The sequence below is a fragment of the Phoca vitulina genome, unplaced genomic scaffold (assembly GCF_004348235.1).
Source record: "Phoca vitulina isolate PV1807 unplaced genomic scaffold, GSC_HSeal_1.0 scaffold28, whole genome shotgun sequence".
Taxonomy (NCBI): Eukaryota; Metazoa; Chordata; class Mammalia; order Carnivora; family Phocidae; genus Phoca; species Phoca vitulina.
The window spans coordinates 12,146,179-12,172,768 of NW_022589731.1; the positions used below are offsets into that span (position 1 = coordinate 12,146,179).

At 35.2% G+C, this 26,590-nt stretch overlaps 1 protein-coding gene across 5 annotated transcripts in view; it reads left to right on the forward strand.

Moving 5' to 3' along the window:
- The window catches only part of ATRNL1 (attractin like 1), an 839,540-nt gene that overhangs the window by 84,179 nt on the left and 728,771 nt on the right, over positions 1 to 26,590 (forward strand). For all 5 annotated transcript variants that reach the window (XM_032423422.1, XM_032423427.1, XM_032423424.1 and 2 more), the window contains exons 4-6: positions 3,601 to 3,729; positions 5,097 to 5,305; positions 22,926 to 23,100. In XM_032423422.1, coding sequence (XP_032279313.1) covers positions 3,601 to 3,729; positions 5,097 to 5,305; positions 22,926 to 23,100 — 513 coding nt within the window. The remainder of the gene's footprint in view (positions 1 to 3,600; positions 3,730 to 5,096; positions 5,306 to 22,925; positions 23,101 to 26,590) is intronic.

Sequence of the window (26,590 nt, forward strand, 5' to 3'; positions counted from 1 at the left end):
TTACCAATGCTTTCTTGATATACTAAAGGAAACTTTTGTAAGATAATTAGTAGGATGGGATTTAGTATATGACTGTGAAGATGGAACCACTGACTTTTCATAAGCAAGTGTTCCTATTAGCTATCTTGAAGGAGATGGAAAGATGTTTATTGAGTATCAATTTGATGCTAATTAGTGTACTAGGCAGTTTAAATGTCATCTAATTCTCACAAGGATCTTGTAGAAGAAGTGCTGTTATCCCCATTTTATAGCTGAGAAAATTGAGACTCAGAGAAATTGTTTTACTTCTAATGGATGGTGGAGCCAGGATTAGGAAGTGATAGTCTCCTGACTTAAAAGCCTATATATAATACTACGAATTCAGAATCTAAGTGTTTGAGTGATTCCAGTTTTATAAATATACATTATTCAACAAACATGTGATAACTTCCTCAGTTCCAGAGACCATCATAAGCCTGGAGGATATAGTAAGGAATAAGATACAGGCATTGCAATGAATTCACACACCAGCTACCTAGAGTTGGGCCAAACTTCATGGGTTGAGTGCACAGCCCTCCATAGGACTGCTCTTAGTTCAGACACCAGCTGCACGTTCAAAGGTCCTCAGGCCCCACCCACACTTCTGACCAGCTGGCTGCAGATTTAGGGGTGCCCATCTCCCCTTCAGGTTCAATAATTCACTAGAATGACTCATAGAACTCAGGCAAACACTATACTTATGATTATAGTTTTATGATAAAGGATAAAAATCAGGACCTGCCAAATGAAGAGATATATAGAATGAGGTCTGGGAGGATCACAAAGAACTTCTTTGTCCTTGGGATGTGTTACGTTCCCAGCACACCAGTGTGTATCATCATCCAGGAAGCTTACCTGAGCTACAAGTGTCCAGAGTTTTTGTTGGGGTTCCATTATATAGGCATGAATGATTGAATCATTGGCCACAAGGTTGAACTGTCTCTAGTCCTCCTCCTCTCTCTGGAAGTTGGATTGATTTCTTGTGGCTCAAAGCCTCAACCCTTTAATTGCGTGTTGGTCTTTCTGGTGTGGCCAGCTCCCATCCTGAGTCACCTCATTAGCATAAACAGTCAGAGTTCCCCATGAATAACGGAGACACTCCTGTCACTTGGGAAATTCCAAGGATTTGGAGGCTACATCAGTACACAGCAGTTAGGCACTGTGGCAGCATGTACACAGATTTTTTTTTACCCAGCACAGTATTCTAATTAGGTTATGAAAGGAGTGCTATATGATTTTAGAAGTAACTAATTCTTCATGGTGAATTTCATCATGGGCAGAAGCATAATAGGCAAAGTATGGGGGCCAGATGGGACATTCTTGATAGAGAAAAACATATGTACAAAGGCATAGACACATTAAAGAACATTATGTTTTGGGCTAATATAAGTACTTACAGGTAATTTGATCATAGGAAATGTGAAGGGATTGGTAGGAGCCAGATTACCCAATAAACAGTAATTAGTACATCTGCTGAAGCTTATTATGTGCCAGGCAGTATGCAAGAGTTCTTTATATACATTAACTCATTTAATCTTCACAGTAACCCTTTAGTTAGGGATTATATTATTGCCATGGAGTTTATAAATTCTCCATTCATAAATGGAGAATTGAGGCACAAAGAGATTCAGTGAGTAGTTCAAAGTTGCCTAGCTAGTAAGTAATATAGTCAGAATAATAACTCTGGTTTTATAATCCCTTAATCATTAGTATTACTTTCTTGTATACCACACTAAGGAAATTGGACTTTATTCTATAGGCAAGACTTTAGAATGTGGAGAATGGATTGTAATAGAGAAGTGTTATTTTTTTATTGTGTGCTGGACATCATGTTTGTAAAATCACATGTAGTAATAATTTGAGTCCTAGAAAGATAATATATTCCTATAGAGACTGCCTAGAAACACTAACAATCCAGTCAACTGAATTTAGATATTGAGGTGATTCATGTCCAAGCTGCAGTGCAATCTTCTGGAGGGTTGATCTTTTACTAGTTCACTTTTACTCATAGTCTTTGGGGTCCCAGGTCAAAGCAAGTACCCTGGGTTCCACTTTTTGTTTTCCTAGCTCTGTAAAACAACCCAGTTTCTCAGCCCTTCAAACCTCACCTCCAACTTTGAAATCAGCAAATGCCCATAAGGAGAAATAGCCCCAGTTCCTGGGCTCACCATCTTCTTAGTTCTCCAGTACCTTCAAACTGATTTTTTTTTTTTTTTAATGTAATTTGTCATTTTTCTAGTTGACTTCAGTGGAAGGGTTAGTTGGTCCAAATTGCTTGATGTGGAAACCCTCTCTTTTAAAGTTTATTTTTAAAAATACACATTTTAATTAAATTTCTCTTATTTATTTTTAAAATAAGTTATTCTTTTAAAAAAACGTAAAAATAACCAGTAAACATATCTGTTCTTTGTTTCAGAGAGATTAATTATATCTATTATAAAGACCTGGGAATATTATTTTTAACAATGTACTTACTTCAATGTAATCTCACTATAGTGAAAAATATATGTAACTAAGACTGGTATTATAGAATTAGAATTCTTTTGACAGTCCCCTTTTAAAATTTTTTGTTCTTTCACAAACATAGGCTAGTAGATGCAGTAATAATTAGAAAAGCATTAAGGTTTGATTATTTTTTAATTTGTTTGCTTTGAGAATGTTTGTAAAGTAAATTATTTGATTATTATAGTTCATTTTGTTCTGTCAAGTATGATTTGAGTGAGAGAGTTCAGTTCCTGGTGATGTTTACACATAAATTTAACGTTGCCTAAAGGAATGGACTATTTTGAGTAATATAATTTGTTGTCAGCAACTTCTTTTCTCATATTGCATGTTTTCACAGATTTGGAGAGGGTAGTATGGTATAAGTAAAGGAAGATATGTAATTTTTCCTCATGCATAAGGAAATTGAAAAAGAGAAAAGTACCAGTTACTAACTGGTTACTGACTCAGAACTCTTGCACATTTATATCTGCCCCCTCCCACCGTTAGTTTTCTTTTGTGTGAATATGAGCTTAAATGTCTTTTGGAATATTACTATAATTTGTATAAGTATGCAAAATTTGAAAGAAATAGAAATAGTATATATTTTTAGATGACCTAAAATACCTAGATTAGTGTCCTGGAAGTGTACAGGTTTAACTAGAATTGTCACTGTAGTCACTTTGCTGGTGTGGAGTGTTCTCCTTTTAGCTTCATCAGAATTTGCAACCAGAGGGAGATAGCAAGGGTCTAAGATGGCTTTACGAGATGGTTTACACATGAGTTAAGAGACCACCCTATAGTATTATAACAGGATGGATCGCAGGATAAAGGGAGAAATGGACACTGCAGTCCAAACGGTGTGAAGGAAGAAAAGGAGGGTGGTGGCACAAGAATGCACGTTCGCTCATTGGCAGCAGTAGGAGGGCTAATTGGGTGAAAAATGGAGAGGTGCTTGTTTTAGACTTACCCTTCCTGTAGTTGCTTATTCCGTTATAGATATTTAGTGATTCTGACAAGAATATTTTTGAGTAAATTTTAATGTGATTAACAGTCATATGCATATTAATATATATTACATTCAATTTTGCTCTCTTACAGTGGTTTGATAGTCCCTGAAATCAGGGGAAATGAAACTGTGCCTGAAGTCGTCACGACGTCTGGCTATGCACTGTTACATTTTTTTAGTGATGCTGCATATAATCTAACTGGTTTCAACATTTTTTATTCGTAAGTATTTTTTTAAAAAAATTTGTATTATAATGATTCTTATAACTTCAAATAATTTATTGTTTTTATAAATGTCTTCTATATGAGGAGCAGGCTAGTGTGTTAAATTTCAAAATTATAGGATCTTTTCCTAGGTGACACAAAATCTTAATCATATGCCTCAAAGTACTGTTTGAGCTTGTATTCGAAGTCTCAGGACATTATGGTAGCAAGTTTAGTTGACAATTAATTATGAAATTTAAAATTGTTGGTAAATGATTAAAGAAATAAGTACAAAGTAGAGAAACTGGTAGCAGCAGGGGTGTGGGATTAGAGGGAGTCTTCATCTGTGTCTGTGCTGGAAGGTATTTTACTCCTAATTTGAAGATGGGTACGTGAACTAAGTTTGTGCAGTCCCTCCGCTTTCCAGAGACTGAACTGGATGCTCTATGTACGTTATGTTCTTGACTTTCTTTACAATTCTGTCAAATGAGTATTTTTCCCATTTTACATAGGAGGAAATTGAGGCTAAAGGTAAGGTAAGTGGATATATCACTGTCTCCTCTAAAATAAGAAAAATAATTTTAATTAGGGATCTATCATGTGTCTGACACTTTATATAAATTTTTATGGCTGGAAGTCTCCCTTCCAGTGAAGTGAAGGAGCCAGAGATGCTTTGAGACGCTTTCGCAGGAACGGCCACAGAGGAACTTGATACACTTCTCTTCTTCCTTTTCTTCAGGAATGTAGGATACAACCAGAGAATTTTCCACCATGAATAAAATATTCTAAATATCTTCAGACTATTAGAATTTAAAATCAGCAAGTTGTTATAGGATTTATTTATCTCAAGTATGTTTGCAAGGAAGAATAAATATATAGTAGAATATAATTGGTTAAAGGGCTTTAAAATAAAATTTGGTAAACATCCTTTCTCTTCCGTGACAGTGTGTAGGTGATAGCGTGCTATGTAAATATTATTATATGACCAGGTTAAGTCTTGGCTTTTCATGTAGTTTCAGGTCTTCATGAATTTAATTATTTTCTGTAAAATGTACATTCAAAACATTTCAGTACTTAATTCTTTACAAAACATTGTGTTTGGAACTGTATAGATCCTGCAAATGTTGAGTGTGTAGTCCTCAGGAGTTTGGAGCCTTGGAGGCAAAGTAAACTCACTGAATGAATGAAGGTCAATTGCAAATAAATATTAACTGAATTGCATTAGGGATAAAAGGGTACAGAGTAAAGAATTGAAGTCACACTGTGAAATTGTGTTTAACAGAGCGTATCAAACACAACATAAAAGTGATAAAGTTTACAAAATATCAACCAAAATCCTTTTTTAATTACTTTGAATTTGAATCTATATGGATTATATTTTACAGAATCAATTCTTGTCCTAACAATTGCTCTGGTCATGGGAAGTGTACAACTAGTATTTCTGTTCCAAGTCAAGTGTACTGTGAATGTGATAAATACTGGAAGGGTGAAGCTTGTGATATTCCTTACTGTAAAGCCAACTGCGGCAGTCCGGATCATGGTTACTGCGACCTCACCGGAGAAAAATTGTGTGTCTGCAATGACAGTTGGCAAGGTAAGCTTGTGTGGTGTGATGGCTTTTGAAACATCGATTCATGTATCTAATGAGATTAAAAGAAATCCTACACCCATTTGTTTTGTTACAGTTTGCACATCCAAATCTCATGTATTTTATTTTTAGAATTTTCAGATGAACGATCAACTTCTTGGTAAGTTTGTTTCTTCCCAACTAGAGTTGGTAAAGATGTTGTCTACACCCTGTTTTGAGAATCGAGTGAAGTTTATATATGGCGATCTTTTTAAATTGTGGGTTTGTGATCAGTATGATCTTCTGTAACTTTTTGTTGAATCCTGAAAGATTTGATGACTTGACTGAATTTAACGCAGGTTGCTTTCCAATCTGACTTGTAATGGCTAATAGTATACTGCAAAAATGCTTGTCTTCATGGTACTGCAGGATGTTAAACTTATGTCTTAGGAAAGACTGACCTCTTGTGGCTATTTTTAAAAGAACAGATTATTTTTTTAAAGTATTTAAAAGAAGATTTCATTAAAGATTAGTATTAAGGATTTCAGCTGCTTATTGCAAAAGTAAGATTCCTGGGGACGAATTTCTAAACAGTTTTTATAAGTATCTGTGATTAAATATTAATTTTAGACTACATTGAACAGTTTTAGCTTACTTAAATATTTGGCTATAAAATCATAAATTTTGTCATTGTGGAATTAAATGAAGAGGAACATCTAGTTATCCATATACTTACCTATCCAGCGCTTACTTTGTGCTAATTGTATTTACATGTTGCGAGGTTGCTTTGTGGGCATGCTAGTCCTGTTGATTGAGGTAGCGTTGACTCAAGAAGTAGGTAATCCGAAGTCACACGGTCACACGTTGTAGTGCAGGATAGCAGCAGTAGGTCGTGTCAGACCTAAGTAAAAACCAAAGAGAACGTGCGCCTTATATGGTTGTAGTCATCATTCTTTAGATGACTTTTAAAAAAAATGTCACTAAGTATGCTGAGTACTTGTTTAGAGGAATTATTTTAGGCTTTGTATAAATTATGCCCATCTTAAACCCATGTTATCTCATTAAAAAAATTAGTTACTCTAACACAGAATACCAGTGATTTCTTATTGAACTGAATTTGATTACCTATTATGATTATGACAGAGACAGATTTCTCTGTGTTCTTTAATTATAGGGGCATGTATTTTATCAAGTGGCTATTTTAATAGTTTGTGACCTTTCTTCTGCTAAAAAGTACCTCAATGCACCTTTTTTTTTTTTTTTTTTCATTTTAGTCTTGAGACTAAAATAATGTCTTTTTCTATGGAGAGAATGGTACATCAGGAATATATTTAAATTTATTTAAGTTAAGGCCTGAGAAATAGAAGTATAGCTCACACACCCAGTGTTTTTCAAAGTGGTCTTCAACTGCTCTCAGTCTCCATCTCATTTCAGCAGTCTTGAAAGCAAAGGAATACATTTGTATGCTATTCTCTATGAACATCTCTGTCCTTTTTTATTCTTTACTTTTTTTTTTTTTTTTTTTTTTTACTAGTTCTTCTTTAAAATGCTTTATTTTCTGGGAGTTTATAATATCTGACTCAAATGTTATCTTTCATTTTTTTAGCTTTTGTTGGCCTTTCACATTTTATTAATCTTGTCAGTAGTGCCTCAAATCAAAGAAAATTGCTGACTCTTACATATGTCTATAAGCAATTGGAAATGGGGTAGCAAATACTGGGTATGTTCACTTTTAAAGCAAAGTGATAATATGAATAGTTCCATATATATACTCACAGAAACATGTATATATTTTTATACATACCTTTTTTATAAATATAAAATGTTGTACGGAAATCAGACACATTTTTATACCACTATTCTTAATAGTTAAAGAATTGATCTCTGAACTGATGTGAATGTTTTGAGGGTAGAGTGGTTGGTGGAAGTGATATTGTGCTGCTTTCCTGACAGATGGTGTGCAGTTTGGTTTCTTTGAGCTTCAGACCTGATCCTTGATTCTGTATTTAAGGAAGTGTAGCTTAAAGTAGCTGGAGTTATTACCGGAAGTGTTAGGGGGAAAATGATGTTTCTATTTAGATACGTAGAATGGGGAGGAATCATTGAGGGGAAAATGAGAAAGAGAAATTTGTTTCTAGGGCATCTGGGGAATGATCAAAGAACTTGAGATATTTAAAAATGAAAGCTGAGGAGGCAATCTGTGAGATTCAAAATCTGGCAGGTTTTTGTAATGTGTTATTTGGAATTGGATTCTTTGGGTTAAAAATAACAGATTATTGCTACCTCCATTATATTTTATTCTTTTATGTTGGTTTATTTTACTTACTTTGTTTGGTTCTATGCTAGTATACAAAAATAAGTGTTGCTTTCTAGAAACTGAGATTTTATTAAAGAGGACAAATGCGGACGGGAAGCCCAGCTTTATGTTAAGTTTTGGATTCCCTTCCTAACATTTCTGTAATGCTTGTCCCACCAAGTCTCCATGTCTCCTTTTCTAATTTAGTTTTTTATGGGCACCTCTGAAGACTTCTGCTCACCCATCACCATACTTTTTCCTCCCTTAACTTTCTCTTCTTTCTTCCTTAATCTTCTTTCTTCCTTAATCATCTGCTATCATCTTTTTATACTGTTTGAGGAATTTTTCCAAATTACACAGGAGTTTGTTTTAATGATAGATGGTACCATCAATGTCAACTGTCTCCCCTTTCGAAAGCACTTAGAAAACCCAAAAGCTGAAATAGTAAAGAATAAAGAAAATACAAAGTAGCATGTTGAAAAGCACACAAGTTCGTTGTATAATGTGTTATTTTGTCATAATGTATGGTTGTCAAAGATGACATATACATATTAGATTATTTAAAGCATAGGGGCCTCTGTTGGCTCATCTGCTTCTGTGATGATTTTCACTTAATAAAATTATTTAAGTTCTAATAAGTCACAGGAGGGGAAAAGGCAACTTTAAAAAGCAGTTTTCTTTTAAGATGGCTTCCAAACATTGAGACAGGTGAGGAATTTTTAAAAGACATCAAAATCATGATATAACAAATTGAGTTTATGTTCATATGTAGAGAATGCAGTAGAACATTAATTTTCAAAGCAGTCTCCAAGTTGTAGTGTTTCTCCCCTCCCCCAGGCCATCAATTCCATAATTAGAGTGGCTCCAGGTTTCTGTCTTTTACATAAATTAAACAAAATCTGAATCACTGGAAGTCTTTGATTATAAGCAGAAACAGTTCTGGCTTACTTGAGCAGAAAGGGCACTTATTGGAAAGTATGGCAGAGACAGTTGTTTCCCAGAGTTCATTCTTCCCTTGTTTTTAGCGCATGGCCTTCCAGCTACGTACCACATTTCTCAGCCTTCCTGGCAGCTGGTATGGCTGTTGTACTAAACTCACGTTCACAGGACACGAGTGGAAGTGCTGTGTGGAACTTTTAGATCATTGAGATCTTTCCAAATGGTGGTAGATGGCAATAACTTTAGTAACCAGTATTACTTGCCCATTTGCCTCTAGAATGTTTCATTAGGGAGAAATTAACTTTCAGCTTATTTAAGCAACTTAGTTTTGATTCTCCTAACCTGTACCCTAACAAAATACAGAAGGATCCCCAGTAGCTCTGAAGAGAGATGAAAGGCTGGGAGAACCTTGGTTGGAAAGGGTCAACAGAAAGATAGGTGAGTAGGTTCACAGCTACCTGAAAGCCACAGGAGTGTTTGATTAGGATATTCACGTCACCCCACTGGACGCTGGGATCGCACACTGGCATCCGTACTGTGCATACTACATGCTTCAGGCATGGCTGGAAAGAATTCTGAATGATTCCTACATCTTTGTATCACTTGTGAGGATTCAAAGTTCTGCTTAGTAGCATCTGTTTGGCTGAGGTCTAACTCATACCTTGCCGCCTAGAGATATATAAATAATTTAACTTTTCTGATTTATGTAGTGGGAACGGATCCTGTTTCTGAACAGAATTCACACAAGAGAGATTTTCCCAAATAGGAAGGGGGTTGAAATAATTGGAGTCTCTCAAACAAATATAAAATCCCAATAAAATATTTAAAAATATAGATTGTTGCTTTAATGGACAAGGAATGGGGTAAGTAGTTCTCTTATGTCTACTCAGAAAAACTTTGCAATGTGGAATAGATGGTGGGAGTAGACAGGTTAAAAAAAATAAACCCGTAGGTTTTAGTGTCTGATTTTTTTTTCTTAATCCATTACACAAGACATTTTCCCCTATTTTATAGAGATGAAAAATAAGTCACTGTCTTTATATACCAGACCATTACTTAACCATTTAAAAACTGTTCCTGTGATGTTCCTTTCCTATTCCAGAATGTCCTGCCTAATCCTATTGTTTAATCCTTTTAAATGTCTTCAAGATATTCTTTATGTTTTCAGTATTTCAGTTCAGTTCAGACATGATTCTCAAGGATTGGAGTTTGTTGTTTTAAGCCTTTAAATTATTGATTAAAAGATAATATCAAAATATATAAATCAGAGAATTTGATAGTTTTATATAGTGCCTCTGATTCTTTATTTAAACTCATACTTTATTTGAACTTATTTCAGTTTCTTTCATGCCTCTTTGTCCCTTACTATTTCACGGCCTTTCTTATTTCTGAGTAAGAATCCTGGAATACCTTACCCCATTAATATTCTAAGACCAGGTCAGATCCTCTTGTTTTATGCTTTTATAGGACCCTACCTTTTTAATTTATAGCATTTATCACATTTATGTATGTGTGATTTTTAATTTTCTTTCCTACTGGAGTATAAGCTTCATGAAGTGAAGAATGATTATGTTTTGATCATCTTTGTGTCCCCAGTACATATTATAGTGCTTGACATGTAGTAGGCATTCAAGTTTTCTGTTGTTGCTGAATGAATTATTATTATTATTATCTTTAATTTAAATTTTACTTAGTTAACATACAGTGCAATATTGGTTTCTGGAGTTGAATAAATGAATTAGACATGTATTAGTTTGCTAGTTTAATGATATATAGACATTCAAGTATATATGTTTTGGAAGATGAGTACTATAGTAAGTTATGTTATATACTTAATTTATAAAAAATAATTTTAAATATTGAGAAAAACAACTGAATTTGAGCATGTGGTTCTTGGATTCTTTGTTTTGTATTTATTGCAATCCTTTGGTTTTAGATTTTAACATTTGCCAGTAGGTGGCAGTATTGACTACCAGAACATACACTTAACCTCTATGACTTCATTCAAGTTGTAAAAACTTGATAATTTTGTTTGTTTTAGAAAAATATAAAATGTTTTGATTTAAACTCATGAATATTTTATCCTGAAGTGTTTTTTTTTTCCTGGGTTAGTGATATAACATACTAGGACATGCTTAGTTACTTTAGTATGTAACTACACTCAGAGTATAGGTTGCACCTTGAAGAAATTCACTGGATAGATGATGTTTTCTCTATTTAACTATAATGACAGGTAATATACTAAATTAAATTCTTTTCTTTTAGTTCATCCTTCCCACTAGTAGAATCAGCAGATCTGACTTTTTGCAAGTCAATAAAATTAAGTTTTTATTCTTAACCTACTTGAATAATTGACTGTTTAAAGGTAGCATTGAAAATGTGTATATATATATATATATATATATATACACACACACACATACATAAATATAACAAGATTTATTAACTAATTCATTCATTTATGTAACAAAATTTTTTGAGCATCTACCAAGTGTTAGTCACTATTCTATGCCTTTTGGATACATCGTGGAACAAAGAAGTCAAGGATCCTTGTGTAGCTTACTTACATTCAAGCTGGGAGAGACAGGTCATAGACAATAAACATAATATACATGTTATAGTATAGTATATTAGAAAGGGATAAGTGCTATGGAAAAATAGAGCTGGGAAAGATGGATAGATCTGGGGATGGGAGTTACAATTTAAAATAGAGTGGTCAGCTTAGGCCTTATTGAGAAGGTGACATTTGTGCAAGGACTTGGTACAAATGAGGGAATTAGCTATATAGTAACTTAGGAGAAGAATATTTCAGGCACTTGGAACAGTCAGTACAAAGGCCCTAAGGTAGAAACATGCCCATTGTTTGAGGACCAGCCAAAAGGCCAGTGTGCCTGGAATTGAATTACTGATGGGAGATTAGTCAGTTATGAGCTCAGAGAAGTTACAGAACAGGGGAGAGGATTGGGGATATGGGGTTAAGGGGTTGTTGGAGCAATGGAGGTATGTGAAGAATGGAGCCAGATCAGCTAAGCCTTAGCATTGGGGACCATTGTAAGGATTTTTGACTTTTACCCTAAGTGAAATGGGGAGCCATCGAAAAATTTTGAGAAGATTGATATAATCTGACTTAGTTTTAAGGTTCCTGTTGGCTTCTAATTGAGAAGACTGGAAGCATAGTACCAATGAAGAGGTTACTGCTATAATTATAATCCAGATGAGAGGTGATAGTAGTGTGGGCAGGCAGTGGAGGGGAAAAGAATGGCTTGAGTGATAAATGGAACTTTTAAGCAGGGTTAGTAAGATTTGCTGATGCATCGGATATGGAAGGGGGTGAGAGAAAGAAAAGAGTCAAAATGACTTTAAGATATTTTTAGACCACAGAGTAAGATGGAGTTGTTATCAACTGATAAGAAGAAGAGTTTAGGAGGAAAATTAGTTTGATTTTGGTATGTGAAGTTTGAGATGTCTTTTAGACATCTAGGAGGAGATGTTGAAGAGACAGTTGGGGCTTAGTGGAGGAGGTCTGTGCTGTAGCTATAAATTTGGGCCTTAAAAATATTAAATTGGAAACTATTGATGGCACTTAAAGCCATGAAATCAGATGAGATCACCAGGAAAGTGAGTGTAGAGAGAAAATAGAACAGACTGAGCTGTGAGTCACAACACAATTCACGGGATATTGTGCTAGACATACAAGTTCCTTCCTTATAGAAGCTTACCTGATGTTGAAATATTTACAAGCACTTATATTAGTGTCTCTGACTTAGATAAGTAGAATAAACAAATCCCGCTCTCAATCCTAGCTAACTCTGTATCTATCATTTTCAACTAATCAGAACCAAAGTCCATAAAGCTTTGTTTTAAACCTCCCATGACTCAAAATAATACATTGGAAAACACTGTTCTTTGCTAAAAGGACAGTTCCTTTTTATATTATAATTGCGTCATTGACCTAAACTGAGAGAACCAAGTATTCTTGGAACAGAACAGTGTAATGATTACCACTCACACAATTCATTGTTCTATAAAATTAAAATATTGTCAAAACAGCTGTGAACATTTAATTTTAGTATATGTGCTGCCGAAGCGAGCACAGCTGTGAACATTTAAAACACTAAAATTCATGCCTGGCCTTTGGAGTTTAATGGGCCTAGAAAATGTTTAGAATACTGTGGATACTGAAACAAAATCAGATTTTTCAATGATGTTAGAAGATGACTCTTACACTCTTGTACCTTGTTTTGCCTTTTATTTGGAGAACTTCGGATTCAGTATACATACTAAGTCATAAAATTATTTCTGGAATGATTACAATAAGTCACATACACCTCTCTTAAAATCTCCCTTCTCAGCATATTTCCCCCTTTTCTATTAGCAATCCAATTTCTTTTTGGGAAATTGACTTTCACTTAGTGAGAGTAGTCTTGATGGGATGATAAATCCAGATACCTGCCTATTCTAAACTTGATTTTTTAGCCTCATTTTGAAATTCTCTGAATTTCTCCAATAATTCCCATTTTTTCCTTAAGGTAGCCAAAATTAGTTTCTGTGGCTTACAACCAAAGAAATCTAGCTGATACACTGTACCAGAGATACTATTAGAAGGCATATGTGTGTGTGTGTGTATGTGTTATATATTTCTGTTATTAGATTTAATTAAAATACCAAAAATGATATTTGCAGTATAGAGATATTGACAGAAATTTGGTTTAACAGTCTGCATTTGGTACAGTTCAAAGTTAGCATTTATTTAGTGTTTTTAATTGAGAACTGAAAAAAGAAAATAAATATAATTTGGCCCTTTAAATCTATACCACATTAGTAGTAAAATATTTTTTTCATGATGACTTAGATTAAATATGAATTAAAAGTATGAGCTAAAACTATATCAGGAAGTCCAAAATTCTAGAGAAAGATTAATTTTTCCCCTGGAAATCCCTTACTTGACTGGATAACTTTTTGGTTTCTTTTCTTGCTTTAAATGATACAGAGAGTATCAGAGGTAGTTCCTGTTTTTAGAAATCAAAGCCTGCTGTTAAGTTATTAATCAGTAAGGAACAATTCATGTCCCTCCTTGTTGGGGGAGATCAGATTTTACTGCTGGGTTTTCCTTTCTGCATCTTTGTACATAGCAATTACAGGTTTTCTAGTAACATTGAAAATTTGTATATAAATCTATTCATAATTTCGGGACCTTTGGGGAATTTCTGTTTCACCCATTGGAAGACTTTAAATTTTTATCTTTCTTTATATGGAAGCAAAGTTATTTTATAAATTTTATTTGTGTAAAACAAATATATTTTTAAATATTGATTTCCATTATAAAATCAGAGATAGATTCCTTTAGAAAAAGTTTTCCAGTGCAAAATAATTAGAATACTTTGGAAAGGAAGAAATGTAGTTTAGTAGTCTGGAATTACTTTGGAAGAACTTAAAAAAGTTTGCAGTTCTTTCTTTCTTCTAGGTTTTATCTTTGCAGTTTTTTCTCAATTTGATTTCCCTGCGATTAGAGGAACTTTTTTTTTTTTTTTGGAGAGAGAGTGGGGTTGAGGTGGGGAGGGCAGAGGGAGAATCTCAAGCAGACTCCCTGCCCAGTGTGGAGCCTGATGCAGGGCTAATCTTGAGACCCTGATTTCATGACCTTAGATCGTGGTCTGAGCCAAAATCAAGAGTCGGATGCCTAGCCCAGTGAGCCATCCAGGTGCCCCTGGGATTATGGGAATTTTTTACTTGTAATTTTCCTTTTTTCTTTGACATGTATATTTGTAATATCTGATGACACTAGGCTTTATTAACATAGATTGCCTCAAGTATACTTAGTTTTCTTATATATGAAATGAAGGGATTGATTTAATAATAAGAATAGGATTACTATAAGGGAGCTTTTGTTGTACTATTGATTATTAAGTATAATCTCATTTTATCTTCTCAGAATCCTTTGCTCTTCTAGGGATAATCTGAAGCTTGAAGAAGTAACTTGTCCAAGGTTTCATATCTAATAAGTCGGAAAGCTAGGCTTACTTCACAGCTCATACTTTTAATCTTTTATAGCTCTAAGGTTATTTCCATTCATTCATTAAGTATATAGTGAGGCCACTCATATAGGGGTTGTATGCCATGTTAGGAATTTTTCATTTTGTTTGAAGTGTGATGGGAAACCATTGAAAGATTTTGAGTAGGAGAATGATAGGAGTGAATTTATATTTTTAATCACTCTGGTTGCGTTGTGGAGAGTTGAATGTGATGAGAAGGGAACCAGGATGGAAATAAGGAAACCAGTTTGGAGACTGTTGTTCCAAATAGTCCAGGTGAGTGCATGGTGGCTTGGACTAGGGTGGTGGTTGTAAAGGAAGGAATTGGTGGTTGGTGTCTAGTAGAAAGTGACCAAATTTAAAGATGTTTATAACTGGTAAGGTGCAGACACTCAGACACCAGCCAGTCAAAGTGGATGCTGGCCTTAGGACTGGAGCAAGATCCTGGGTGGGCCGTGCTATGCCAGGCATCACGCCTTTAGTTGTTGACTGGAGAGGTTTGGATTATCTCAGGAAGGGGCCAGGGGAACTGGGAGGGGAGGCCAGGTACTTGAGGCAGCACCTACTTACATGGAAACCTTTCCATATTTTAATAATCAGAAAGGCTGTATGCTTGCATACCTAATGAATGTCTGTCCAGGATTTGTTGATGGATTGGTTATGGGGTGTGGGGGAGAGATAGAACTCAGGAATAGCCCCATGGTCTGTGCCCTGAGCAGTGAAATGAATGGAAGCGCCATTTACTGAGATGGTAAACACTGGTGAGGGAGCAGATTTGAAAGGGAAGAGTTAAGATTTTAGTTTTGGACATGTTAAGTTTGAGATGATTATTAGACATCCAAGTGGAGATGTCATGTAGGTAGTTTGTCTTTGAATCTGGAATTCAAGAGGGATTGTGGGGCTGGAGATACACATTTGGGAGGGATCAGAGTATAATTCTACTCTCTGTGATTGTAGAATAGCCTTTTTCCCTCAAAAATCTCTCAGCAGCCTTTACTAATGCCTAAAGTTACAGCATTAGAAATTCATTTATGCTCTTTGGATTATTAAACGACACATAACCTGTGGAAAAGGAAGCGTATTAAATCTTTATGAAATCCCCACAGTAATGTGAATTAGTTTATTACATCCTTTTCAAGACAGCTGAGGTCTGCATACCTTGAGGAGTTTCCCATATTGATAGAGAGATGTTATGCAGGGAGAGTTAATGCAGAGATGTTGCATAAGGGGCCACATTAGGAAATGGTAGATAGAGGATTTTTCATGGATATACTTTTATAAAAAGGGAATCTTTGGGTGCCTAGGTGACTCCGTTAGTTAAGGATCTGACTCTTGATTTCAGCTCAGGTCATGATCTCAGGGTCATGAGATTGAGTCCTGCCCAGAGTGCAGCCTGCTTAATTTTCTCTCTCTTCCTCTTCCTCTGCCCCTCCCCCACCCTCAAAAAATAAAAAATAAAAAGGGAGTCTTGGAGGGCCTTGAATGTAGATATCAATATTAGATTTTTAATGGATGGTGAAGCCTTTGTGTATAGTGTGTTCTTTATAGTTACTTGTGTTTTAAATTAATATTCAGTTTATGAAATTACATTTTTTTAAAGATTTCATTTATTTATTTGAGAGAGAGAGAATGAGCAGGGGGAGAGAGACAAGTAGACTCCCCACTGAGCAGGGAATCTGATGTGGGACTGGATCCCAGGACCCAAGATCATGACCTGAGCCGAAGTCAGATGCTTAACTGACTGAGCCACCCGGGCACCCTATAAAATGACATTTTTAATTACTTTAGTTATAGAATGCAGAAAGCTACAAATTAAGATATCTAATTATCCTTAAACTTTTAAGCCATATTCATAAATCTCATTCTATTTATAAACTTACTCATTTAGAACAAAATAAAGACAATCTGTAGAGTTTGGCTATAGACCATTCCTTCTAATAATTCTAGAGGTTAGTATAAGATACAGTAGCAACAAAGATAAGAAGAATTTTGACTGCTGTTTTGTGTAGAAAATCAGGTATTTTAGATTACTGAGTAAAATTTGAAAAACCTCTAAAATCCTGTTTTTCTGTATTAATAACAATATGTAAATAAATTAATAAATGTAGTTATAAGTGTTAGTTTTTTGATGTCTTAAAACAATACACATTTATTAATCTTTTTCCATTCTGAGATAAGAAGTGGGAAGTCTGTTTCACTGGGCTAAAATCTCAGGGCTTGCAGGGTCACACTCCTGGAGGCTCTAGGAAAATATCCTTGACTTCCAGCTCCTAGAGCTGCAGTTCCTAGGACTTTTCCCTTCCTTCATCTTCAAAGCTTACAGCACAGCTAACTTCAGTGGTCATATTGCTTTCTTCTTCTGTAATCAGATCTCCCTCTCTTGTAAGGACACTTGTAATTATATTTACAGCCTGTCTGGATAATCCAGGATAAACTTCCCAGCTCAATTCCTAATTTAGTCATACCTTCAAAGTTCCTTTTGCCAGATAAGGTAACATTACACAGGTTCCAGTGATTAGGACCTAGATTTCTTGGGGTGGGAGGGCATTATTTAGCCTACCACAAACCTGCTCTGAGATACTTTGCTTTAGCAAAAGAACAGATTTCATAAACATATTACTGCTTTAAATACAGTTCTGACTCTCAAGAGTTTTACATGCTGTTAATTCTCTATGAAGCTCTTTGTCAAGTAATACCCAGGTATTATATAATATATATATTACTTATATATATAAATATATGTATTATTTATATATAATGGAGCACTGGGTGTTATACACAAACAATGAATCATGGAACACTACATCAAAAACTAATGATGTAATGTATGGTGATTAACATAACATAATTAAAAAAACCTTCAAAGTTCCTTTTGCCAGATAAGGTAACATTACACAGGTTCCAGTATTTAGGACCTAGATTTCTTGGGGTGGGAGGGCATTATTTAGCCTACCACAAACCTGCTCAATAATAGCTGGGTATTACTTGACTGCTCCCGACTCTGTGCGTTTAGGTGGTAGACTGTTTTTAAGTTTTTATTTAGAAAGTTTTAAATTTATGGAAAAGTTGCAAGAATAAGAATAGTGCAAAGAATATCCAAGTGCCCTTTACCCAGCTTCACCTGTTGTTAACATTTTACCCTATTTGCTTTATTATTCCTGACTTACATGATTTAAAATAAATCTACATTTCCTTTTTAAGAAAACAAGATACAAACATTCATACCAATGGATATATTACTTATATATAACGTCCATATGATCTCATTTCTCTTCAGTTTATTTAGAAATTGGTGAACTTTGCAGGCCATATGATCTATGTTGCAAGTATTCAACTCTACTAGTATAAAAGCAGTCAGAGATGATACTTAAATGAATGAGCATGCTGTGTTCTAATAAAATTTTGTTTACAAAAACAGATAGTGGGCTGGAGTTTGCTCATGGGTTGTTGTTTGCCAACCTGAATTAAATGAATTCTAAGTGATTTAGAATTGGAATTAAAAAAATTTTTTTGACAACAGTATGTTTAAATTTCTTCAGTTACCAAGGAAAAGTTCAGAGTCTTTTCACTCAGAAATAGTAACATTTTCTGTATCTGATTTAAAGATTATGTCATTATCAAAGAGATAATCTAGAATGCTACCTAGTTTGTACCTGAAAAATACACTCATAGCATGTAAGCATTGAAAAGGACTTTGAAGATAAATAAATGAATGCATGGGTGAGTGAACAAATAAACAAATGGAAACTGTATAGGTTAATGTTTCTCACATCAGGGTCTGTTTGGAAGTTTTCAAATTTTGTGATTCAAGATAATCTAAAACTTTTTTTTTTAAAAAGACATTCTTTAATTTTAATTATGTTATGTTAATCACCATACATTACATCATTAGTTTTTGATGTAGTGTTCCATGATTCATTGTTTGCGTATAACGCCCAGTGCTCCATTCAATACGTGCCCTCTTTAATACCCATCACCAGGCTAACTCATCCCCCCACCCCCGGCCCCTCTAGAACCCTCAGTTTGTTTCTCAGAGTCCATAGTCTCTCATGGTTCATCTCCCCCTCCGATTTCCCCCCCTTCATTTTTCCCTTCCTACTATCTTCTTTTTTTTTTTTAACATATAATGTATTATTTGTTTCAGAGGTACAGGTCTGTGATTCAACAGTCTTACACAATTCACAGCGCTCACCATAGCACATACCCTCCCCAATGTCTTTCACCCAGTCACCCCATCCCTCCCACCCCCCACCACTCGAGCAACCCTCAGTTTGTTTCCTGAGATTAAGAATTCCTCATATCAGTGAGGTCATATGATACATGTCTTTCTCTGATTGACTTATTTCGCTCAGCATAATACCTTCCAGTTCCATCCACGTCGTTGCAAATGGCAAGATCTCATTCCTTTTGATGGCTGCATAATATTCCATTGTATATATATATACCACATCTTCTTTATCCATTCATCTGTTGATGGACATCTTGGCTCTTTCCGTAGTTTGGCTATTGTGGACATTGCTGCTATAAACATCGGGGTGCACGTACCCCTTCGGATCACTACATTTGTATCTTTGGGGTAAATACCCAGTAGTGCAATTGCTGGGTCATATGGTAGCTCTGTTTTCAACTTTTTGAGGAACCTCCATACTGTTTTGCAGAGTGGCTGCACCAGCTTGCATTCCCACCAACAGTGTAGGAGGGTTCCCCTTTCTCCACGTCTCCGCCAACATCTGTCGTTTCCTGACTTGTTAATTTTAGCCATTCTGACTGGTGTGAGGTGGTATCTCATTGAGGTTTTGATTTGGATTTCCCTGATGCTGAGCGATGTTGAGCACTTTTTCATGTGTCTGTTGGCCATTTGGATGTCTTCTTCGGAAAAATGTCTGTTCCTGTCTTCTGCCCATTTGTTGATTGGATTATTTGTTCTTTGGGTGTTGAGTTTGATAAGTTCTTTATAGATTTTGGATACTAGCCCTTTATCTGATATGTCATTTGCAAATATCTTCTCTCATTCTGTTGTCTTTTGGTTTTGTTGACTGTTTCTTTTGCTGTGCAAAAGCTTTTTATCTTGATGAAGTCCCAATAGTTCATTTTTGCCCTTGCTTCCCTTGCCTTTGGCGATGTTTCTAGGAAGAAGTTGTTGTGGCTGAAGTCGAAGAGGTTGCTGCCTGAGTTCTCCTTTAGGATTTTGATGGACTCCTGTGTCACATTTAGGTCTTTCAACCATTTTGAGTCTATTTTTGTGTGTGGTGTAAGGAAATGGTCCAGTTTCATTCTTCTGCATGTGGCTGTCCAATTTTCCCAACACCATTTGTTGAAGAGACTGTCTTCTTTGCATTGGACGTTCTTTCCTGCTTTGTCAAAGATTAGTTGACCATAGAGTGAGGGTCCATTTCTGGGCACTCTGTTCTGTTCCATTGATCTATGTGTCTGTTTTTGTGCCAGTACCATACTGTCTTGATGACTACAGCTTTGTAATAGAGCTTGAAGTCTGGAATTGTGATGCCGCCAGCTTTGCTTTTCTTTTTCAACATTCCTCTGGCTATTCGGGGTCTTTTCTGGTTCCATACAAATTTTAGGATTATTTGTTCCATTTCTTTGAAAAAAGTTGATGGTATTTTGATGGGGATTGCATTGAATGTGTAGATTGCTCTAGGTAGCATTGACATCTTCACAATATTTGTTCTCCCAATCCATGAGCATGGAACGTTTTTCCATTTCTTTGTGTCTTCCTCAATTTCTTTCATGAGTATTTTATAGTTTTCTGAGTACAGATTCTTTGCCTCTTTGGTTAGATTTATTCCTAGGTATCTTATGGTTTTGGGTGCAATTGTAAATGGGATCGACTCCTTAATTTCTCTTTCTTCTGTCTTGTTGTTGGTGTATAGGAATGCCACTGATTTCTGTGCATTGATTTTATATCCTGCCACTTTACTGAATTCCTGTATGAGTTCTAGCAGTTTTGGGGTGGAGTTTTTTGGGTTTTCCACGTAAAGTATCATATCATCTGCAGAGAGTGAGAGTTTGACTTCTTCTTTGCCGATTTGGATGCCTTTGATTTCTTTTTGTTGTCTGATTGCTGTGGCTAGGACTTCTAGTACTGTGTTGAATAGCAGTGGTGATAGTGGACATCCCTGCCATGTTCCTGAATTCTTAATCTCAGGAAACAAACTGAGGGTTGCTCGAGTGGTGGGGGGGTGGGAGGGATGTGGTGGCTGGGTGAAAGACATTGGGGAGGGTACGTGCTATGGTGAGCGCTGTGAATTGTGTAAGACTGTTGAATCACAGACCTGTACCTCTGAAACAAATAATACATTATATGTTAAAAAAAAAAAGAAGATAGTAGGAAGGGAAAAATGAAGGGGGGGAAATCGGAGGGGGAGACGAACCATGAGAGACTATGGACTCTGAGAAACAAACTGAGGGTTCTAGAGGGGAGGGGAGTGGGGGGATGGGTTAGCCTGGTGATGGGTATTAAAGAGGGCACGTACTGCATGGAGCACTGGGTGTTATACGCAAACAATGAATCATGGAACACTACATCAGAAACTAATGATGTAATGTATGGTGATTAACATAACATAATAAAATTAAAAAAAGAACAAGAGCAAAGAACAAGAACCATATGATCCTCTCAATAGATGCAGAAAAAGCATTTGACAAAGGATAGCATCCTTTCTTGATCAAAACTCTTCAGAGTATAGGGATAGAGGGTACATACCTCAATATCATAAAAGCCATCTATGAAAAACCCACAGCGAATATCATTCTCAATGGGGAAGAACTGAGAGCTTTCCCCTTAAGGTAAAACTTTTTGATATTAACAAATTTAAGCCGAGTGATTGATCTCATAGTTGAGTCAAATGTCACTTGATTACAATGTCAGCATTCCTGTTGACTATCAATTTGGGACCAAGTAATATCACTTATTATAGGCTAAAAAGAATATTACTGAGGTGTTCTGATGCTTTTGTGACAAGTGAAGTTCAAATGATAATATGGCATATATTATGAATTTAAAATATTTATTAAAGGTAAAGGAGAGAAAAATGATGGGAGAATTATGTCAAGATAATACAGGTATGCTAAAGTTATGTTAAAAAGGTACTATAGTAATAACATTTTCAACTTGGGACCAATGATTTACTTTGAGCAAAAGAATGTCACCATTATATTAAGTAAACATTAATTTTATTGGTTTTATAAGTTTGTTCATATACAATTTATAAATTTTTGTTCATTTTATATTTATAAAAGAACTTCAAACATAAGGAATTTATATCTAGTTTTGTTTGAGTGTATTTTGGTTTCCTCAGAATTAAAATAATTTATGAACCTTAAAGTTTTGTGAAAATATATTTCCTTTAGGAGCATTCCTTCAATTAGTTAAGTTTGAGAAACCTGATCTAGGCTAGTCTTCTACATTTTACAGGTGAGGAAACCAAGTCTCATGAGCAACATGAATGATGGGTAGGTAAAGGCAGTATTTTAATTTTTTAAATTTTTTTATTTTATTTTTATTTTTATTTTTAAAGATTTCATTTATTTATTTGACAGAGAGATACACAGCAAGAGAGGGAACACAAGCAGAGGGAGTGGGAGAGGGAGAAGCAGGCTTCCCACTGAGCAGGAAGCCTGATGTGGGGCTCGATACCAGGACCCTGGGTCCATGACCTGAGCGGAAGGCAGATGTTTAATGACTGAGCCACCCAGGTGCCCCAAGGCAGTGTTTTTAACTTAAAGTTATTAAAGTTATCCTGCACTTATTAATACTTTTTATTTTATTATGCATAATAATTTTTTCTGTTTGAGGATAATAAGCCTCCCTATTAATGCCAATTTTGGTTTTTCTTAATAATAATGATACTAAGAAAAATATAATTTTTATTTTTATATTTGTTTAATAGTTTATAAATGCTTTCATTTCCACTGTCTTTTAAAAAATTATAATAACCTTTAGGGTATCGATTGTTATTTCTGTTTTATAGATGAAGGATTGATGACGGGAGAGGTAAACATACTTGCCCAAGGTCCCACTTGTTATCAGTGGCCAAACCAGGATTTGAGTACATTGATTTGCAGTCTAATATTCTAGTAGCATTCTAGTAGCATACTAAAGTAAATATGAAATTTTATATTATTTAAATGATTCTTTCAGGCTGTGGTATTTATGTCTGATTGGGTATATGAATTTTTCCCCCTGTAGGCATTATATTTGCTCTTAGAATTTTTCCTGTAAGTTATATTTCAGACCATTTGTTATGTATATTGCATTTATTAATATCATGAGCATTGAATCCTTAAATTCTCTTAATCCATATATTCTATTTCTAAAATAAGGTCTTTGTTTAATGCATTGTATTTGATTTTTTTTTAATAGGTCCTGATTGTTCTTTGAATGTTCCTTCTACTGAGTCTTACTGGATTCTGCCAAATGTTAAACCCTTCAGTCCTTCTGTAGGTCGGGCTTCCCATAAAGCAGTTTTACATGGGAAATTTATGTGGGTGATTGGTGGATATACTTTTAACTACAGTTCTTTCCAAATGGTCCTGAAGTAAGTTTTTTTTTCAAATGTTCATAATCTATTGGATTATTTTGGTAATAAGACTATACTAAATGTCTTATTTTATTGCTGTCCAAATTTATAAATGGTTATATCAGTGATAGTATCTACTTACTACATGGGACTGATTTGAGAATATATGAACTCAGTATATCCATAGTTAATTTTTTGTCATTATGTATCTAGGTTTGGTTTGTAGAAATTTTATTACCTCTCTAGAGAGTGCGTTTTGGAAATTCTTAGTATGAAAATATTAACTTCAAAAAAGTAGGGGGCCATGCCTGTATGAGACATTAAAAATCCTGCCACCTTTTATTTTTTTAGGATGAAGTGTAATTGCTTATATAAAAATACTTTCAGTTTGTTCTATAAGTTTTAATTTACCTGAGCTTTTACTTTACAAGCTTTTGGGAACACAGGCCAATATTATAAAATAAATCATTCATTTGACGTTGGCACAATAGAGAATATCCTCTGCATGATTGGATGATATGAGATCACATGGGTGGTGGCTTTATCTGACTTTTTTTCAGCTGCTGATTGTATTTTATCAACCATCTATTAACAGAATAAAAGAGGAACTAGGAAGAGTAATTTGATTATCAGTGTTGTTTACAATATAATAATATAACTGGTATAACTTGGGCTCAACCAATCAGAACTGACCTTGTTAGTATTCATTGTAACATTGTGTATATTGCATGTAGGCTCCTTGAAAAATGCAATATACATATAATTTTTTAAATATGTATTTTTGCTTTTGTCCCAAATATTGCATGGGTCATACGTACACTAAAAATTTGTTGGTTGCTTATCTGAAGTTCAGATTTAACTGAGCATCCTATATTTTATCTGCAACTGAAAATATTAACCTTGTTAATTTGGAGAATATAAAAAAGTCTGTGTTTAAGAGGAGATTGCTTTAAAACTATGATTGAATATGATTGGAATTAAAGTCTAAAATAAATTCTGGAGAGGAAGAAAAGGAAGAGTTACAGGTAAATATTTAAGTGAAGAATTAGAATTATGCATCATAATATATGAAGGATAAAATATTCTAGAAAGAATTGAAGGAGAGTTGGTGGGATTAAACGAGTTTTTATGATATAAAAAGAACCTGAAGAAATAATAAGATTTAAATGTGGAAACAAGAGGGAAATTTACCTCTAGAACTCTCAGACAGAGGTGAGGGGGGTAGGGGGGTGGGTTAGCCTGGTGATGGGTATTAAAGAGGGCACGTACTGAATGGAGCACTGGGTGTTATATGCAAACAATGAATCATGGAACACTACATCAAAAACTAATGATGTAATGTATGGTGATTAACATAACATAATAAAATTAAAAAAAAAGAAGGAAATTTACTATGATTAATGAAAAGTCTATGAAAATAAAGTAAAACTTTGAATTAAATTGTGGTATTTGCAAAGTAGAGTTGTGAAGACGGAGTATAGTGTCAGGGAAACATGAGAATTTAAAAAATTTGTGTTCTGTATAAGTTTAATTGCATATTTAAAATTAAGTGGTGAATATCTTGATACTCTCTTAAACTTATATATTTCTCATTTGACTCAGTTTAACTTTTGTCTGCAACCTGGTTCTTTTGCTTATAGTGTTTAGTTTTGTAGTAAGCCTCGAGATGTCAGATTAGAAGTAACCTGGTTGCTGTTTTCACAGGTTAGAGAATTTTTTTTATTATTCTGAATGTAGTTCAATTGTAGGTAGGTAAGGATATTTACTAGCTTTTAGAAGTGATGTCAGTCATTAGTCAATTTATCTTCTATAGAATTTAATTGATGTGTAGATGTTACATTTTTTGAATCTTCTGCATCTTTAAGAAAGATTTTATTTATTTGAGAGAGAGAGAGAGAGAGAGAGCACAATCAAGGGGAGGGGCAGAGGGAGAAGCAGACTCCCTGCTGAGCAGGGAGCCCAGTGTGGAACTTGATCCTGGGACTCCGGGATCATGACCTGAGCTGAAGACAGATGCTTATCCGACTGAGCCACCCAGGTGCCCCCAGATGTTACATTTTAAGACAAAATTATTCAGTAAGATATAAAAGTTCTGTATTAGTGTATTAAATTAGAATATTTGGCAGAACATGTATATTGACATTAGTGAGAATTAACATGTATTTATGGGCATAGCAAACTGTTTTGAATATTTACTGTATGCTTGATACTTGGGATATATCAGTGGACATAATAAATGTCCCTATCTTTATGGAGTTAGTGAGGAAAGATAGGCAATTAGGAAAGCATAATTACCATAATAAATAAGTACATCGTAAGTAAATTATATATATGCACATATGTAGAGATAGATGCCAAGATAGATAGGATAAGCAAATCACAGAGTGCAAAGAGGAGAGTTACAAATGTAGTGGTCAACGTAGGCATCACGGAAAAGGTGATAACTGAACAAACTTAAAGGAGATTAAGCATTGGCAGTGCAGTTATCTGGAGGCAGGGAAAAGAGCCAGACAAGAGCCTTAATGTGGGAGCTACTTGGAGAGTTCAGGCAGCAGCAAGGAGGCCCTGTGACTTTCACGGAATACATGAGAGGGAAGCATGAAATTGTTGGGATGGTGGTGGAGGGACATCATGTAGGGTGTTGTAGATCTTTTGACAGTCATGGGAATCTTTGAGCATGCTTTGACTTAAATTTTAAAGGAGTCACTACTTTGTTAAGAATATACTGGGATTGGGAGGAAGAGTACAAACAGGGCTTGAGTTAGGATGAGATCATCAAGGGAATGAATTCTAGGTGGAGAAGAGGACCAGGAACTGAGCCTGAGGCACCATATCACTAGGAGGTCAGGGGAAAAGATGAGAAACCAGCAGAGGAGGCTGAAAAGGAGTGGCCAGTGAGGTAGGAAAACCAAGAGTGTGGTGTCTTTGAAGGTAAGGGAAGAGAGTATATGAGGAGGAAGGATTGATTAGCAGTGTCAAATGCTAATGATTAACCAGGTCAAGGAAAATGAGGACTGAGAAGTGGCCAGGGATTTAGCATGAGGAAGTTGATTTTAACAAAAACAGTTTTGCTGGAGCAGTGTTTTTAAAAGCTTGTTTGGAGTTAGTTGAGAGAGTGGAGAGGTGCAAGGAGGGGCAAGGAAGAAAGAGGGTAGTAAAGAAATGGGGTGATAGCTTGAAGGGGTAGTAGTGAGGTCAAGAGAAATTTTTCTTTTTTTTTTTTTTATAAGTGGGGAAAAATAACACCATGTTTTTATGCCGATGGGAATTAATCTAGTAAGACCAGAAAGTGGTGATGTAGGAAAGAGATGGGAGAACTGCTAGAATGTTGTGGGATCTAGTGCACCAGGAACACAACTATAGTTTATTCTGTCTTACCAACTGCCAAGTAGGGGCCTAGGACCTAGATGCCAAGAATGGTTTTGCATTTTTAATGGGCTGTAGAAAAGAACCGAAGAAGAATATATGAGACCAATGTGGTACACAAAGCCTAAAATATTTATTGTCT